This window comes from Pelecanus crispus, chromosome 4 (assembly GCF_030463565.1).
Source record: "Pelecanus crispus isolate bPelCri1 chromosome 4, bPelCri1.pri, whole genome shotgun sequence".
Classification (NCBI taxonomy): domain Eukaryota; kingdom Metazoa; phylum Chordata; class Aves; order Pelecaniformes; family Pelecanidae; genus Pelecanus; species Pelecanus crispus.
The window spans coordinates 3335707-3354100 of NC_134646.1; the positions used below are offsets into that span (position 1 = coordinate 3335707).

Genomic DNA, 18394 nt, shown 5'->3' on the forward strand with positions numbered 1-18394 from the left:
GCAAGCGTCAGGATCAGAGTAACTTAGCTGGTCAAGGAGGTCCAGCTGCCATCGCTCCTCATGTAGGGGAAACAGGAGCAGGAGGTTGGAGTAAGTGACCTCCTGAGACCCCCTTCTACCTGAATGGTTCTGTGAACTCAGCACCACCGAGAGCCTACTCCACTCATCGCTTTTGTGCATGCACTTGCCTTTTTCCCACTCCTCCTCTCTATGCAGAAAATATTCTCATCTAAAATCTCAAGACCCAATCTAAAAGGAAGCTTCTCAACAACTGTTGATACTAATTCTTTTTATACGATTCTACATGATACACAGACACCCTTCTGGACACAGTCCTCATAGTCCTAATTATGGTTTTCCCATTATGTTACACACACTTTTCAGCTAGCTGAGGAAGAACAAGCCTCCAATCTACCTTCCCCAGAAAGCCCCTTACACAGCCAAGAGTGAGCGATACATGCTATAATCTTCTATTCACCCATTTTTGCCTAGATCTTACAGTGCAAATAAAAAAGCAGCACAAAAGTAGCCCTGTTGCTCAGGTGATGGCACTCCTACATGCTTGAGTTTTCATTGGCTTTGTCGGAGACGTAAATCTGTTCAAACAAAATGTTGTACCTCTCCACTTAGCCTACGATCAATCTACTATTCACTCCATTCCCCTGACAATACCACCTTGGCCTCCTATAATTTCTACAGCCCTAAGGATGTCTCTTCAACACCTCGCTCATTTTTCAGAAAATTCTCCAGGAATCTGATAGGAGAAATGGGCACAAACTGAAGGGGAAAATCCTGGGCTCGCTAAAGTCAGTGGAAATTTTGCTGTCAAATTAATCAGGCTGGATTTCATCCCTTGACTTTTCACCTCTTCTGTGCATTTAGAAAAAAAGATTCATAAATACAACTCATTGAAATGAAAGTGTTGAAGTTCTCAAAATACTCTGCTTAAAAAATGTTCTGACTTTAAGCGATCTGAATATAAAGGCAAAGGAAAATAAGACTGTGCGTAAAAAAGGAACAATATACCTTACCTCAGTAGCTGTGCTTTGGTTGGCTCCATTCTCCAGGAGATATTTCACCACTTCAATGTGGTTCTCTTGAGCTGCCATATATAAAGGAGTAAAGCCATTCTAAGAAGAACACATGAGAAAATATTGTAATGAGCAAATAGAACATACCAACGATAATGAACCCCAAATAAATATATGGCTAAAAATGCATTTGTGCTTTTTTAACTGTTTTAAGTATGTAAGCAGAACAACTTTGTATTTTTTAATTTAGTATGGTAATGTTTAACGCCATTTAAACCCACAAAACTCTACATGCTTTCACACTCATTTTCTTTTGACACGTATTTTAGGGAAGCAATGGACACGCTGGTTATCAACACAGCTATTCCTTGCTGATAATGTGCAGGGACTGTAACGTTGGCATTGAAGTTTTATGAAAGACGACAGGAAAGCAAGAGTTTCCTCCATTTATTACATTAACTTAACCAAAGACATCATCCCCTGGAGACCATAAAGTCCATAGCTCATGACAAGCTGAGTAGAGATGACAAAGGCTTAACATACTACATAAAATTTTGTAATACATAAAACATTACAAATCATCAAACATAGAGGAACTCAACTTTGCAAAGTAACAACTGCATTTCTGACCATACAGTAAATTCATCTATCATTTAATTACAAACATTCATTAAAATGTCCTAGAGTCCTTAAAAGCATCTGCTCTGGATAACACAGTAATTTAAAAAAATTCTTCTAAGTTAGTCAAACTACAGGCAAATTCATTAGAAACATAAGTTCTTTCTTCCCATTAAAATACTTTAATGCAAACAATTTTAATTGACAGAAAGGCATGGAAGTGAGCTGTCTGCCTGCCTAATAACTTTCTTCTAAGAGTTTTTAAGACTGTTTAAAAGGCTTTAGAAAATTCTTTAAAATTCTGCAGATTACCACGTAACGTAAGAGGACATAATCACCTATACTTCTGAAAACATTCTTCTGTCTGGGAATGGCACTTTTAGGTAGAACATAAACCATAAACCAGACTTCAAACATGCAAATTTTTTTTTTTAATCTCGTGTGCTGTCACAGTGAACGATAAGCTTGTGCATTTACAGAAGAGGTCAGAATTAATGCAAATACTGCGATAACTAAGAACATTGTTTCAGAGAAGCCAATATTATTCTTTCTAGCAAACTTGCTGTGGGAACGTTCCAGTAATTTCCTAATGAAACGAAAGCTTCATTTTTCAGCCACTAGATAATACAGTCGATCATCGAACTGATGTCTTTACAACCGCCCTCCGCATTTATAAATCCAGAAGATTGTTCAGGCAATAAATATCATTTATGTTGTGTGTGTCATACGATGTATGTCATATATGTTGTAGCAAGTCTTTTAATACTGCTTTGCATAATATCCTGGCACTTCCATCAACAACCTTGGGGCATATAATTAAAAAACAGCACCCAGAGAACAGTTAACGGCAGTTCAATGCCAAAACTGTGGGATGTATTTTGAGTGGCTTTGCACAGGGGCCTGTCTCTGGCAGGTATTATCCAATACTCTCCATAATGACTTGAAGGATGGAATAGAGCGCTCTTATTACAGTTACAGACAGCATGAACAAAATGGTCTGCAAGTACACCACACAACAGGATCATAATTTGAAAGGTTCCTGTTACCTGGAGAAAAGAGCTGGAAATATAATTTAGAATCACAGAATTTAGTAAAGACAAATACAAGTTTCTCCACTACTGCAGGAAAAACAAATTATGCAAACTAGGAATGAAGAGTTAAGAGAAGAATTCTGCAGAAAAGGACCTGAAGGTCACAGTGGTCTACCAGAGGGCCACTGGTCAATGAGCTCATTCTGATGTAATAAAGACAATCGTTGCACTGGCGTAAAAATATATCTCCCTGGGGAAGCTATTTTTCTTTGAGAATCATCGAATCATAGAATCGTTTAGGTTGGAAGAGACCTTTAAGATCATCCAGTCCAACCATTAACCTACACTACCAAGTCCACACTAAACCAATCAAGGGTAGACTAGACTAAACCATGTCCCCAAGTGCCACGTCTACCCGTTTTTTGAACACTTCCAGGGATGGGGACTCCACCACCTCTCTGGGCAGCCTGTTCCAATGCTTGACTACCCTTTCCGTGCAGAAATATTTCCTAATATCCAACCTAAACCTCCCCTGGCGCAGCTTGAGCCCATTTCCTCTCGTCCTATCGCTAACTACATGGGAGAAGAGACTAGTAATTGGTGGTGTTCTGTCTGGAAGGGGAAAACTGAAGGAAAACAAGATAACAGTCTTAAAAGGCAAGGGTAAAGGTCCGTTCTGCATGTTCATGAGACCTAAAACAAATAGAAAAGAGCGTAGTTTACTAAGGTTGCTGGACAGAAAATTCAGGTTAGACATCAAGAAAAGCCTGTTAACAGTAAGGTCAGCCTGCGCTGCGTTTTGACGGGCAGCTTCCTTCCTCCCAAATCACTGCTAAAACCAGGCAGCAAACTGGGAACACAAACCAGGCAAACGAGCCAGCCTCTTCCACGTCCACCCCGGGGCTGGGAGGCCGGCGAGGCGCGGGGTGTGCTGCTCTCCCGGCTGCTCCTCGGACAACTCTTTAACGGCAGGGAGACACAAGAGATCTCATCGCAGCGTAACACGAAGGAACGCTGTTCAGCGTGTAATTAGGGAGGTGCGGAAGGGCAGGGGATCACCGAGTGCAGGGACGGAGCTGGCAGTAGGAGTTATGAACAGATTGGTTTCTTTTCGATTGCACTTGTACGGAATGGCACGGAGAAAACTGCAGGTAACCGAGTTGGCTCACTGTTTCGGTTTGCCTTCCCACTCCGGAAAGCAACAAAATGGCAACCTATTAGGTATAACTAATAGTAATTTTCCACCCGCCTCATTAGTATCTTAATATTAAAGTCTAACACCGAAGTTTTTTAAATGGTAATACGTACTGCTTGTAAATCCTTCTAGCGCTGACTATTACATGGATGAACACAAAGATCACACCGACTAATATAAATTTGGGGAATATGAGAATTTTCAAGCCAGAGTAAACCAATTTGCTTAAAAGCTTTGAAGAATCTTATTCTTTCTAATCAACTCAACTCTCTAGTTCTGGAACAGGATCAGGACCATAAATCCTGGATTAGGAGGCCATAAACGATACATATATGACTTCACGACCATTTAGGACCAAGAAGTACTAAACACTTTTCCACACAGAGATCCAGAAGAGTGCCCATTACATCAAGGATATCCTCCTCGCGTGCTATCATCATACCCAAAACTACAGCAATCGGGGGGTAAGGAAATTCTTGCACATAAAATCATGGCCCCTTTTTTTTTTTTTTTCTCCCAAGCTTTACTTATGGTTTAAAACTACCGTATATATTTTCTTAAGATCTGGCTTATTTTTGAAATTGCCACAGCGTGCCAAGGGCTATACGCCAAACTGCCTATACTGGACGCACTGAAAAAGCTTTCCCTGAATTTCTCCCCCTGGCAAGGTCAAGGCTGATTCTTTCCACTGGCAGGGTGAAGTCTGCTTTCTGAGCGAAGAACTGGTTTCAGGGCTTCTAATTGCAGTGTTCCTGACCTCAACACGTCTGGCTCTTGGCCAGAAAACTCCTGTTTTAGGATTCCCAATATTACCGCTCTCCTTGGCAGAGCTCTGCCCAGTGGGATTACCTGGCAGCCCTGCTGGTGCTCTTCCTGCTCATTTGGCCACCAGACCCCAGGACTTCCATGCCTCCTGCCATCTCCCATAGTTTCTATGATGTGTGTGTCTGTCTGTATCCAAACAGCAACTTCCTGTCTCTCTGTATCCAAACAGCAACTTTCTGCCTCTCTCAGCCAGTCCTGCAGTTAAATGCCAATGCCCACAACAAAGGCATATCCTTCTCTTCGTTTCCTTCACTTTTGTTAGTCTAAAATCCCCTTCCGAGTTTCTCATCTTTTAGTTGCAAAGAGCCATACGCCAATACTTGGTTTCCCTGTTCTGCTTCTAGAGATATTTCAAAGCGCAAGATCCCAGATAAAAAATGGGTAGACGTGGCAATTTGGGACATGGTTTAGTGGGCATGATGGTGTTGGGTTGATGGTTGGGTTGATGATCTTAGAGGGCCTTTCCAACCTTAGTGATTCCTAGGTTTTACTTTCATTAAAAATAATCCAGCCACCAAGCCAGGAAACATGAAATTAATTATTCCTCTCCCCTTAATTGGTTTAGAGGTGGGCTTGGTAGGGTTAGGTTAATGGTTGGACTGGATGATCTTAAAGGTCTTTTCCAACCTAAACAATTCTATGATCTCTGCAAATTGAAGAAAACTTGTTTCACCTAGACTTTTTTTTCACTACCCCAAAGTGTCTTCTACCAAATCCATGACATTCTGGTTCTGGACATTCTGATTCTCCATGGACATATTGCAAAGGAGACCTCTTCCCTCCGTGTTTTAGCATGTGAAACGGGATACAGAGGGTTTATTGGGCCGGGGTGGGCAATTTTTATTTCAATACACCTTCCTTCAGCTTATGATCCCATACGGTATAAACACAGTCCAGAATTTAAGTAAAAATACTGACTGTGGCATATAAACGTGGCCTGGAAAAGGAGAAATGCACTTTATTTTGCTTTTTCCGAAAGCCTGGCTGTGTAATTATGTTACGTCTGTATGTTTAGATTTTGTGCACCATCTGAAAAATAGAAATTAATTTTGTAATGATATATAACATTCATTTTCAAACAATGATTTCATCAGAATTTTTGCAGTGAGGACAGAGTACTCAGATTTCATTATCCTTACAAATGTATACTGCAAGATGTTTACTGCTATAATATAAAGTTATAATGAGAAATTAACGCTAAACAAATAGAGTATATTTCATACTCCATTCTTTCTACTACATTCACTGATTTACTTGCTAATTTGAGAAAATGAGTAGCTCTCAATGATTCTTCAAGCTATTAATGCAAATTGGCAAGCCTATATATGACTCAGAATTTGTATCATTAAATTTTGCCCAAGCCCTAATGAAGAACACAGTTTGAAGAAGCAGAGGGATTATTAGAGCATTTAGCAAATCACACAAGCAGTTATATAGCTTGGTTGAGCTTCATTTTATGGCAGGCTTTCAAGGAACCATACTCTTTGCATGCAGTACCAAATGATCAGAAGCACACGTCTTCCAAACTCTGATTAGTAGCCAGGGCATTGGAATGACTAGCCTACCCATGCTTGTCCATAAAGATGCGGCCTTTAGTGTCTATATACCTATAGCATCTACGTACCATATATCCGTATATATCTCTCTATATTCATACTGATAAGAAAAAGAGAGAAAATAGAGATATATTTTCTCTTCCCTCAGTTTGCCTCTTTTAAGATGGCACATCCTGTGATTAAATAGCTAATGTAAACCCAGACGAACATATCTATTTTATTTTAAAGGCCTCCAGGACCTGTTTAAGACTGTATTAGAAGATCACCAAGATTACCGGGGAAGACGAGAGAACTGACATCTAATACAATGACATACGGCAAACGCTCATTCCTACTTACTCTTCAAGATGTAATTACCAGTCAGGAGGTCAACACAATCAGCGGATTGCCTGACCCAGACCAGTTGCCTCCTCTGCCTCTCCATCCTACTGCACGGGTTTTTGGTTTGGCGTTCTCCCCCCAATTTTGCTTCGTATCAAGGAAATGAAAATGTTATTTTCTCCAGGTCACAAATGAAAACCACATTAGCTAGGCTTTTTCCGCAACCTTTACTACAATTCTGCAACTGCATTTCTCAAGCAACACTCAGAGAAGTTTCTCTGCACAACATACTGCCCGTGTAAGAGCTGTTTCCTTTGGGTCACTCCAGAGTTTCCTTCATAGGACCCGGCGCTTAACGTAACCTAAGAGAAGCCTTGTGAAATTGCTCTGCCTTCCCCCTGTGCCTCCTTCTCTTTCTGCTTGTTAGAATTTAAGCCAGCCCCAAAAAGGAATAGATACTGGCACAAAGGATGAGACAAGCATGAGACAAAGGTGAGACAAGCTTAGATTACTCATGAAACAGCTCACACAGATTATAAAATCCTCCGATTTATGGACAGGTGTTAATATATCATTTTACGCAGTAAGATCCTGATCATTTCCGGGGCCTTTACGTTCAATAACTGTTTCGGGATTTTTTCTACTCTTCAGAATATCGCTCAACTTCAACAAGAATGGTAAGATTTAAATCTTTATTCAGCGACATACAATTCATCTCCCTGTTTTCCCCATTTTTCCACAGATATTAGCCTAAACCAGTGACACCTACACCTCACCTTAACAGTTACAAGAAGGTAACTCTACCTTCACTTGCTGTTCCCCTTTCATCTCAGTCTCCGGTAATCTCCACGGGAGTGGAAATAACCGCTCCAGCAAAGGCTATTGCCTCTCGAATAGGAGAACGCTACGCAGGGAGGGAGAAGGACCAGAGGCAATGGGCACAAACTGAAACATGGGAGGGTCCCTCCCAACATCAGGAAACACTTTTTCACTGCGTGGGTGACCGAGCACTGGCCAAGGTTGCCCAGAGAGGTTGTGCAGTCTCCATCCTTGGAGATGTTCAGAAGCCACCTGGACAGGGGCTGGCCAAGGTGACCTCCAGAGGGGCCTTCCAGCCTCAGCCGCTCTGCGATTCTGGGAAAAATCCTCTAACAATCCAAGCAATTAATTGATTTTAATCAATGAAACATGAGTCACAAATAAATGCAAGGCTGCAAGCTAAATGAAGAAGCCACATCTTGACAGAATCAACAATATCACAATTCTGGGAACTTTGCTGTGCGTTACGCTCAGAGCATTATTTTCAGCCAGTCTAAAAATAAACTCTTCCTAAGAGGATTGGCTCTTGGTAGGAGAGATTCGCTGTTCTAAAAGGGTGAATTAAGGACAGATCAAGGTACCCACTTTAACTTTTTAAAGTCTCTCTCTCTTTTTTTTTTTTTTTTTCCCCCTCCTGGTGTTAGTTTACATCAAAATCTGGAAGTTTTATATAGTGGTAACTTTACCAATTACTCACATTCCTCTTTCTTTTCCATTAAAATACATTTTCCATAAACCGAACATATAATCCATATTCTTTTTCAAGAAAAAAAAATCTCAGAAACATTTGCACTACTACATCTATATTTATATTCAAGCAAATATGCAATTGTTGAACTTGTGAAGATATGCTAAAGGGAAATTCGCAGCATTTCATTTTAAGTTTCCAAATTTAAGGTGCCTAAGGAGTCTTATTTTGCCATACAGTCAAGGGGAAGGGGGCTATTCCAAAGAAAGACTGAGAATATTCGAATCAAGAGCCCATCTTGCTCAACTGACGGCTTAAGCAGCGTGAAATTGAAAATGCAAAGGTGGATACAAGGAAATTACCCTTTATTACATCTATGACTAAAAAGGATTAGATATAACATGTTTACTATCAGAACTGGAATGCTAAATATTGATTAACTATATAATACTATGTACATTAAAAAAAATTTTTTTAAAAAGATTTTTTTTTTTTAAAACAACTGTATTTAAACTGATGTATTTTAGCAGGCTTTCACAAGTTGAAAACAACTAAAACTCCTGGAAAACTATTGCACTTTTTTCTGCAGTGAGCCTGTAGTGCCTACCATGCACTCCGATCAATGCTGCCGAGGTGTGACACGTACTACTTGCATACTGCTCCATTTTATTTTTAAATGCTTTATCATAAGATCTATTTGTGTAAAATGTACCGTTGCAATACTCAGATGACAGTTTGATATTCATCTAGACGTTCTCCTTGGGACCCTAGCAGGGAGTTTGATTCTACTTCAACCGTAAGGAGAAGCGCTGGACCAACAACCAGTGCAAAAACCAGATTATGCCTTTGAGAAATGTATTTCAATTCAAGGTTCTTTCCTTTTTCTGAGAGAAGTGATTTGCTCCAGCCTCACGAGGAAGAAAGTGCACTCTGTTCCCCTCTTCTCCTCCTCCCCCTCTGCCTGCACTCTTGTGATGCTGACAGCACCTTCACGGAGAGAATTTTTGTTTTGTCCTATAGCCACACTGTGAGAAAGACAGGTTCAGTAAGAACATCTTTTGGATACCTCAACAACCAGCTAAGTTAAATACTGTGGATTTCTGGTATTGATGAAAGCACCTTATGTTTTCTGACCAGATTCTTTCCTCCATGTTCCAAAATGAGCAGCACATGAGTATCATAGAATCATTGAATTGTTTAGGTTGGAAAAGACCTTTAAGATCATCCAGTCCAACCATTAACCTAACCCTACCAAGTCCACACTAAACCAATCAAGGGTAGACTAGACTAAACCATGTTCCAAAGTGCCACCTCTGCCCGTTTTTTGAGCGCTTCCAGGGATGGGGACTCCAGCACCTCTCTGGGCAGCCTGTTCCAATGCTTGACTACCCTTCCCGTGAAGAAATTTTTTCCTAATATCCAACCTAAACCTCCCCAAGTATGTATTCATTTTCCTGGTGTATCACTTCCTTTCATACTAAAGCTGGAAAGTGCTAGCGAAAAGGATGACACACAGATTAGATGTAAGCATTTGCGAGCATAGAATTATTCGATGTAAAGTGGCACACCTGTAAGGGCACAGGAGAGCTACTGGAATGCGACCTACTGTAAAATTCCCCAACAAAGTGTCAGCTAATCATTTAGGTGACAATCCTTACACTCATTACACGCAGCAGATGCTGAGGCCTGCAGGGACCCGTAGACTGTAAAGATTAAAGCTGAGAAAAGCTTTTAGGAAAAAGGTCAGAATTACTGGATTTAGGGAGGCTGGTGATTCTACTTTATTGTAGCAAATGGTTAAACAAACAAAACAATGCAAGAGCATTTACTTGTTTGAGATGACAGAGCATAAAACCAATTTGCAATAAATAAATTAAAACCAAAACCCAACATAGTGACACAGAAGCCTACACTGAAAATAGTACCACCCCTTCAGCTGTCTCACTAATTCCCTAGTAATATAAATAGTGTTTTCCACTCTATACTTACACCACTGCAATGACTATAAAGCCTATGGATAAATGCTGTTGTCTGGGTTTGTGAGGAACTTGGTAAGTTCATTCATGAGCGATCACGCAGAACTCCAGCTGTGGCACTATGGATACGACACCTGCTGCTCACCGTTGCAAGAACCCCTCTCTTGGGAAGTGTATTTCACTGTAAGTCACTTCCTAGCTCAGACGCCAAATTTAAAGAGCACAAAAATTCTATTTTAGCAGCTTCAAATATCACGATTTTTCTCTGCCAGAACAGCAAAGCAACAACAGAGCCTGAAACCCAGCCAGGCAGAAATCAAGATGTTCTGTGCCTTGGAAATGTCATTTTTACAAAGAGGGAACCTGTAATAGATACTGAGCTGATGGAGAATAATGGGAAGAGGATAGATTAGTCATGCACAAGAAAACATAACCTTGACACTGGGCATGGGTTAGGGCCCCAAAGCTTAGCCAGGGCAGAGTCTTGCATTTGAATTCTGGGCAGGCATCCACAACAGCATTTGGGGTTTGCCTTCCAAACATGGTAAAGGAAAAGCAGTACTGAAAAACAACAGTTTATTTTCTGTATACGGTTGAGGGCTGGAAGGAAGACAATACTGCACTAAAATCATAAATAAAATCAAAGAATCATAGAATTGTTTAGGTTGGAAAAGACCTTTAAGATCATCCAGTCCGACCATTAACCTAACACTACCAAGTCCACCACTAAACCAGTTTATGTTTGTATTTAGTTGGTTGTGACTCGATTATATCTAAACTCTCATAAATATATGCAGATAACATTTCTACTGCCTGGTTCTTACCGTCGCAGATTGCGTCGTTACAGTAGGGGCAAAATGTGGCACGTTGGTCTGGTGAGCCCTGACCCTGCCAGCTGGTATGTTGGTTTATTGCAGGCTCCTAAAGTTTATGCATTTTAAGAATAAATATTACAGGCCATGTATCACACTATTAGCTGAAAAAAACCACTATTTGTTTAAATTAAGATCTTTCAACCTGGACCATTGGTGCCTTTATGGCATTTTAACAGAGACTGGAAGCTAACAAGATAGGCTAAGAGGTAGGTTGTAAACATTTTCGATTTGTTTTCAGTTTTTCTTGGTTGAGATCCTGACGTATTCAGTTATTTTATGGCTGCAGCTGGGATCCCAGAGACAGACACCAAACAGGCTCAGTACCCTCCTTTGCTCTTTAAGAGCTCCCGATCCTCAGAGCAGCTTTTGAGAGAAAACCAACCGGTCCCGCATCTCCATGTCGCCACGCTGCTTCTTCTGCAGGTGACACCACAAGCTGGGCATCCTCATAGGGTTATTTTTCCTTTAACTGTATGAACTATTTGGGGAAGTGGGGAAGTCCCACACGAGTGCGCTGATATTAACAACCGCTATCTTACGTTCACGCTCTGTTATCCTGTAACTCTGCGCCAATCTGGAAGCACCGCTTCAGTCTCGCACGCACAGGCATCCCGCTCAACTCCACTTCCATGGTTGCCCGAGATCATACTTCAAGATCAGGAATAAGGGTTGTTTATCAGTAACTGATAATCACTCTAAGACACAGGCAGCTGAAACTTGGACTAGTTTAAGGCAGGATGAATAAATATATTGGTTCTTTCATTGTTCTTAATGTATTACTTGTTTACATCTCTCAAAATCCATATAATCCTCCAGAAGGCATTTCTTCTTTTTTTTTTCCCCCCTCCAGTGAAGAGACAACAGGCCTGATCCTTCGTTACATCAGCAATGATGAAGTGCAGCTAAATGACTCCTCTTATCCAGCAGCTAAAAAGCGAGCGCTCTAAATATATTGATATAAAAGCAGAAAGCCCAGTTGGTGGAATTAAAACCTTTTGTCATAATGGAGTAGCAAATACTCTACAAAATTCGCTCCATTCTGAAGGCAAGATTATCTTTACAAACCATGGGGAGAGCAATCTCTGGTAAAGCACGGCCTAGGGCATCCTGAGAGAGACAAGCCGATCACTTCTCCGAGAAACACATAAATCCTCCCCTTTGCTTTTGTGGTGACGCTGAATATGGACATTCAACAAGCTCTCTCATCGCTCCTTCCTGGGAAAGCATATTGAGGCTGGAAATTTTGCGCTACTCTAAGGATTGCTTCAATCTGATGAATAGTCAGGCTAAGAATACTCTAGCAGTCACGACAGCATCTCCTATGTGCTCAAACAGGAAGCGGTAACTGTAATGGGGGCAAATTTAAACACAAATATTTCTTGGCCAATGTGTTTGCAATGAGCTTAGAGAAGGATAGAGAGGAAAGGAAACCCGAGGGCTTTTAAATAACAAGATCAGCTTGGGGGAGGACCGATTTATCTAATCCTTGCTCTCCGTATCTGGGTCACTTTAAATAATCTGATGATTAAAAGGTAGCTCCTCCTTTTGTGAGGGCCCCTAGATGAAGCAGTGGTCAAAGCACAACCTTAGCAGCTAATAGGGAACACGTTCTGTTCTAAACTCCGTTGCAGAAACTTTAAAATTGAAGGGAATAATTTCCTTCTTAGGTGACTCCAGCGTATGACCGTTCCCTTACCGTTACTGAACAGGAGTGAATTATATTTCCTCATTTTGTCTTTTACTTTTCAGCTCTTTGTACCTCAATCACTTGACATTTGTCAAATCACCTCACCCTAGGAGGTGGAACTCTTCACACAAGGCTTTTTTGACCTTGTTTGGAATGGAGGAAGGTCAGGACAGATCCACTCCGTAAGGTCTGCGTGGTCAGAATAGCTCAGCATCATTGCCGCAGGGGACAGTCTACAGATAGACTCCATTATTAAGGCTATTGCGGTAGGGTTATCGTCACATTTGGCAGGCTAACATTCCTGTTATCAGGCATTCTCTCATGCCTATACATGAGTCAGATGGTACAATCTGACTTTAAGAGAAAGCAATGAAGAGAAACGGTAATTTATCAAAGGGAAGGGCTGGACTGACCAACTCTGGTGATGTTTCTTCCACCTGGGAAGAAAAGATCAAGAATTGGCGTAAGAATTCCTAATACGTCGCAAAGTTATGTCCTCACTGAGAGGAAGATTACAAAAAATTACTGTTCTAATGCACAAGCAACAACTAAGAATAGGTTTGGGGTAAAGAAGCGATCCAGCTGTGAAAGGAGGATCCCACTGGGCTCCGTGAAAGTGTAGGATGGGTGGGAGTGATAAGTGCCTGATGCCACTTCCATGGTTCTGCATAATGAAACATTTCAATGCCCCCTGAGGACTTTTTCTGAATTCCCCACTGAAATTCCGAAGTACCTAGAGGCTCACCCACACAAGCGAATACATATTGCAAAAGATTGCATCATTCCATGGGATCACCTTGTTCTGCTCTGCAAGGAAATGTAATCAAAGCTCAAAGGAAAAGCCTGGACCAACCCCAGGAGATCTGTTAGCCACTTTACATTGTAGCCTGTACCATCCAGTCCCCAGGCGAGATTTCATATTATCAATGAATGCAGCTTGGTCAGGTCTATACGTGACCAAAAATCATAGTCAAATCAAGAAAAGAAAGTGCAGAAATTGATTTTTTTACTTGGTGACGCGTGTCTAGAGCTGCTCACCGAACTATAAGCAGAGTCAACCAAGTGAAGGTTTCGTAGATACTCATTATATAAATATATTTTCTCCAGCAATACTTGTAGCAAAAGGCGATTGTACTTGAGCCTAACAATGGCACACTTGCCAAAATCTGGGTGGAGGTATGCCAAAAAGCAACTTCTAGAGCTCTCTGGCCATTTCTGGACTTGCCCTCATTTCAGCATTTGCCTGAAACATACTCAAGGAAGATGTCAGCTCTCAAATGATATGCATGCAGGTGAAAGTGGAGTCATTCAATTAGTAATCACTGTGCAATTAGGCTTTGTATCAAAATAGAAAGTACTTTTCTAAAAATAGCAGTGATGATGTATTAGCTCAAAAAGAACAGACTTTTAAAAAGAGGAAGCTGAACAGAATAACAGCTCTGAAGGCCAACATGAAACTGAAGGGCAAAGCAAAGTAATCTAATTGAAAACCAAAATCCATAAAACCAAAGTCCTGAATGCTTAACAGTCTCGGATAGCACAGATGGGGTTTGTAATCTCAGTGGTTGCAATGCTTTTAATAGCATTTTCTGAGATAATTCTGTTATTTTGTTGTTGCAAGGAACTGGGAAATCAGTGCGGTGTTTCAGATGGCACTGGTGCTAAGTTTTGATAAAGGCCAGTGGGTTTACACAACTTAATGGAGAAAAGGAAAGGAAAAACAACAAACTGAACAAGCTGGGGTGGCGAATACTCTTTTCTCTATCAGTTTATCATCAGTGAAGAAATTTTGTCACTATGGCAAATTATCATCCATGGAAACGAGAATGACCTTGACAGATACCAAGTTCTTTAAAGAGGAAGTTACGGAGCAACCCGAGTAACTTCACTGGCATTAAATCAGTACCAACAAATGGCATTTAGCAGGGGCCTAAAAAAAATAAAGTGTGAAATAACAGAGATGCCAAGGAGAGGATGTAATATACCCTCAATACCAACAACTGTTCATCAAAGATTTAAGAGTGACAATTAGCATCTATTTTTAAAAATGGAATTGAGAGAAAACATAAGAAAGAGAAACTGAGCATTTCAGTCATAATTTCTCACTTTTTAAATTCAGATTTACCCTTCATTTGTATTTTTGTTAATTTCTCACTTTCTCAATTAAGCTCTTTCCTGATAGGATTTTTTTTTTCCTCTTCATCTTTTCATCAATGACATACTTCCTGACAAAAAACTTAGTATGAGTATTCAAGCAGATACTGTTCAGTCATTCTCTTTTCCTTTTTCTATATAACTTCATCTTTTCCTTTTTTTACCAGCTGTAGTTAGGTATGCTTGAATCTTTCATCATAAATCAGGTGTCTATTCTTTATTAATTTTGAAGTTTCTGTTTTTCTTCTCCTTTTTCTGCTTACTTATTATTTTCTACAACACATGTGACTCCTGAGCATGTCAATGCAATCGTGAGTAGAAAGGCAGCATTCATTATCCTCGTTCCATTCACGGGGCATAGAGAAATTACTTTATTTAATCTTCCAAGGGAAGCCTCTGGCAAATCGGTATTAGAACCGAATTCTTAGGTGTCCGCTCAGAGCCACGACTGAAAAAAAAATACATCCTTTCCACCCATCGTATAGGCAACATCTGTTCATTCATATTCCAATTACTAGCTACATGGGAACATCTGTGTGAACGCTCCCACACAAATACTATTCGAAGAGCTGAATACTACCAACAGATACTACCCGAGCGCATTCAGCATTTACCAAAGAGAAGATAGATCTAGGTCGCGCGCCTCTCTCCGTGTGCAGTTGTTTACTGCTGTGTTCATGACAGCACTTTGACCAGGAAACCCTATGACAGAGCGGTCCCCACAAAGGGACACCTTCCGCTGGAAAGAGCCTCTGAACACCTCCTTCTGCCTGAAGCAGCCATTATCCATCTCTCCTGGAAAAGCACGGCAGGCCAGAAACACACAACCCAAGGGCCCCCCGCAGCCGGATCGCGCTGCATCAAGGACTCGCCCTCCCACTCAAGTCAACGGGACTTGCTTCATTAAGACAACGTGGCACAAATCCAGGGCATATATATCGCAGCAGTTTGAATTCATCCTGTCTGGAGGCAACCGGGGAGCAGTACGAGGGAAAAAAAATGTCCTCCATCAGAGTCATTCAATTAATTCAAGCGGCAAATGCCTGTTAACAGGTCTGTGTACATTACACAGAACACCCACTGCTAACAATAAAATGTGCTTAAAACTATAATACTGTATAAAATAATACCTGTGAAAACAATTTCCAATCTGGTAGGTTGTGGGTTTTTTTTATTATTTAGAAAAGGTCATTTATTTTTCCAGCATAAGGCAAAGCCTTTATGAAGACTTTTTGAGGGATACTGCTTCATGAAAGTATCATTTTTACAATTATTTCTTTTACCATGCTCAAAATCCTAACATTAAAGACATTACTTTATCTTCTTATACACATGAAAAGGCTGATAAATGAAGAAATCATCCAGTTAGGTCATTATGAAAAGTTTGCTAAGTTTTTGAGCAATGGAATTACAGCAGTTCTTATCTTTAATGGAAGTAGAGCATGGGGAGTAATTGACCCAGTTGCCCTGAGAGAATTCTTCAGCAGTTGCTTTGGGGCAGAAAGCATAATAAAGAAAATATTTTAAAAATCTTGGAGTCAGGCAGCTTAAAGATCTTTTCAATTTCTCTCTCTTGTCTTAAAATGTAAAGAAGGTACAGACAAACCTATTCATTTTATAAACCTATTCGTTCATCTCCTGCTCTCTACTTACTTTACACTGTCCATCATAAATTTGAAACGTCAAACAGTAACAAAACCCCTCCAGGTCCCAGCTTCCCAGGGCTGGGCAAGCAAGACGTGGAGGTAGCCAGACTCAGGCTGGACTCTGACAAATCAAAACCTTTTACAAACTTGTCTGTGTTCCTAATGATCAGCGAATGCGCTACAGAAGAGGACTGAGAAAAGCATCTCACACGGGCCGGGCTATGCTTCCCAAAACTCTCTGCAACCAAGTTAGTTCCTAGCTGCACTGTTAAATCGGATCACACTCTTCTTGTTCTGCTCACGTATCCCAGCAAGATTAAGCCAAGGGCCATTATCTTGCCTATAAACAGCAAGTACTAGGAAAATTTAATTTGAAATTAATCTACGCCTGAAGCGTGACTTGTTTTTCTCATCGCCTTAGCTTACACCATTACTGCAAAAATGCTATTTGTGGTCATTGAATGATGCACTTGGACTCAATCTGAACACAGTTAGCTCGATGATTTACTTTGAAAATGTCACAAGCTGACTAGATGTTTCAGAAAGATGCGCTTTCTTTATCATATAGTCCACATCTATACCATCTGTTCAGTTCTTCGTAGCTACAGACAGTTGCCATAGTTAAGGTAGCATTTACAAACATTAAATTATTTATTTGATAAATTGCTCCTAATCCTAAACAGAGGAAATAATAGCTATCTCAATTATGTGTTAGGATAACTTGGTCAATTAATCTCCGGTGCTAATAGCGTGTCTGTTTGCGCGGGCAGAGGAGACAGGGACGGTGTCGGGGTTTGGCCCCAGGCAGCAGCTCAGCACCACGCAGCCGCTCGCTCACTGCCCCTGCCCCGGTGGGATGGGGGAGAGAATCGGAGGAGTGAGAGTGAGAAACACTCCTGGGGTGAGATAAGAACAGTTTAATCATTGAAATAAAGTAAAATGGTAATGATAATAGTAACAGTATAATAATGATAATAATAATAATGATACACGAAGCAAGTGATGCCCAATGCAATTGCTCACCCCCCGCCGACCGATGCCCAGCCAGTTCCCGAGCAGCGATCGCTGCTCCCCGGCCAACCCCCCCAGTTTCCATACTGCCCATGACGCCGTATGGTATGGAATGGCCCTTGGGGCAGTTGGGATCAACTCTTCTGGCTGTGCCCCCTCCCAGCTTCTTGTGCCCCTGGCAGAGCATGGGAAGCTGAAACGTCCTTGACCGGCATAAGCAGGACTGAGCAACAACTAAACCATCAGTGTGTTATCAACATTCTTCTCCGACTAAATCCAAACCACAGCACTATGCCTGCTACTAGGAAGAAAATTAACTCTATCCCAGCTGAAACCAGGACAGACAGTTAGCTCGGAAAACAAGCCATCGCCTAGGTAGTTTGCAGTCGGTTGTTCACTGCGCATCTAGCACGTGTTGTTTACAGCTCTGAAATCCCAGCCGGCAGGCAGCTGCCTCTACAGCCTTGCCCAGACCAGGGAGAGAATAACCGGCCATCGGTCCGTCTCTGCCACATCACCACGTTCTCTGGTACGTCTTGGAAGAGCAGACAAGCTTCGTGTCGGGGGAAATAAGAGGGCTCTTTTTACAGCTGGTTTGCCTGCCAGGACAAGGTGATTTTCCCCAATTCAAATATACGTTCCAAACTTTTGATTTAAATTCTTCCTGACTACATAAAGAATGAGTTCAGAAGCTGAAGTAAGTTCTTTGCAAATTTTTAGCCAACAAATAACCATGAAAAGCAATTCTATAAATCAAGTCTTTGAGAAATTGTCGTCTTTGTTATTGCTCACCAAAGTCAACTCAAACATACGATGTAATATTTCTACACTTTGAAAAATTTCTGAAACAATTTATTAAAGCACACTAGGAATTCCTAAAAGATTTCAATCAACAACAATGCGAGTTTCTGTATCACACAATGAGGATATAATGACTTCAATTTGTTATTTACTTTTACTT

General features: G+C 41.0%; 1 protein-coding gene across 1 annotated transcript in view; it reads right to left on the reverse strand.

Moving 5' to 3' along the window:
• ANK2 (ankyrin 2) overlaps nucleotides 1-18394 on the reverse strand; it is a 177224-nt gene that overhangs the window by 128833 nt on the left and 29997 nt on the right. The window contains exon 5 of the mRNA XM_075709393.1: nucleotides 1032-1130. Coding sequence (XP_075565508.1) covers nucleotides 1032-1130 — 99 coding nt within the window. The remainder of the gene's footprint in view (nucleotides 1-1031; nucleotides 1131-18394) is intronic.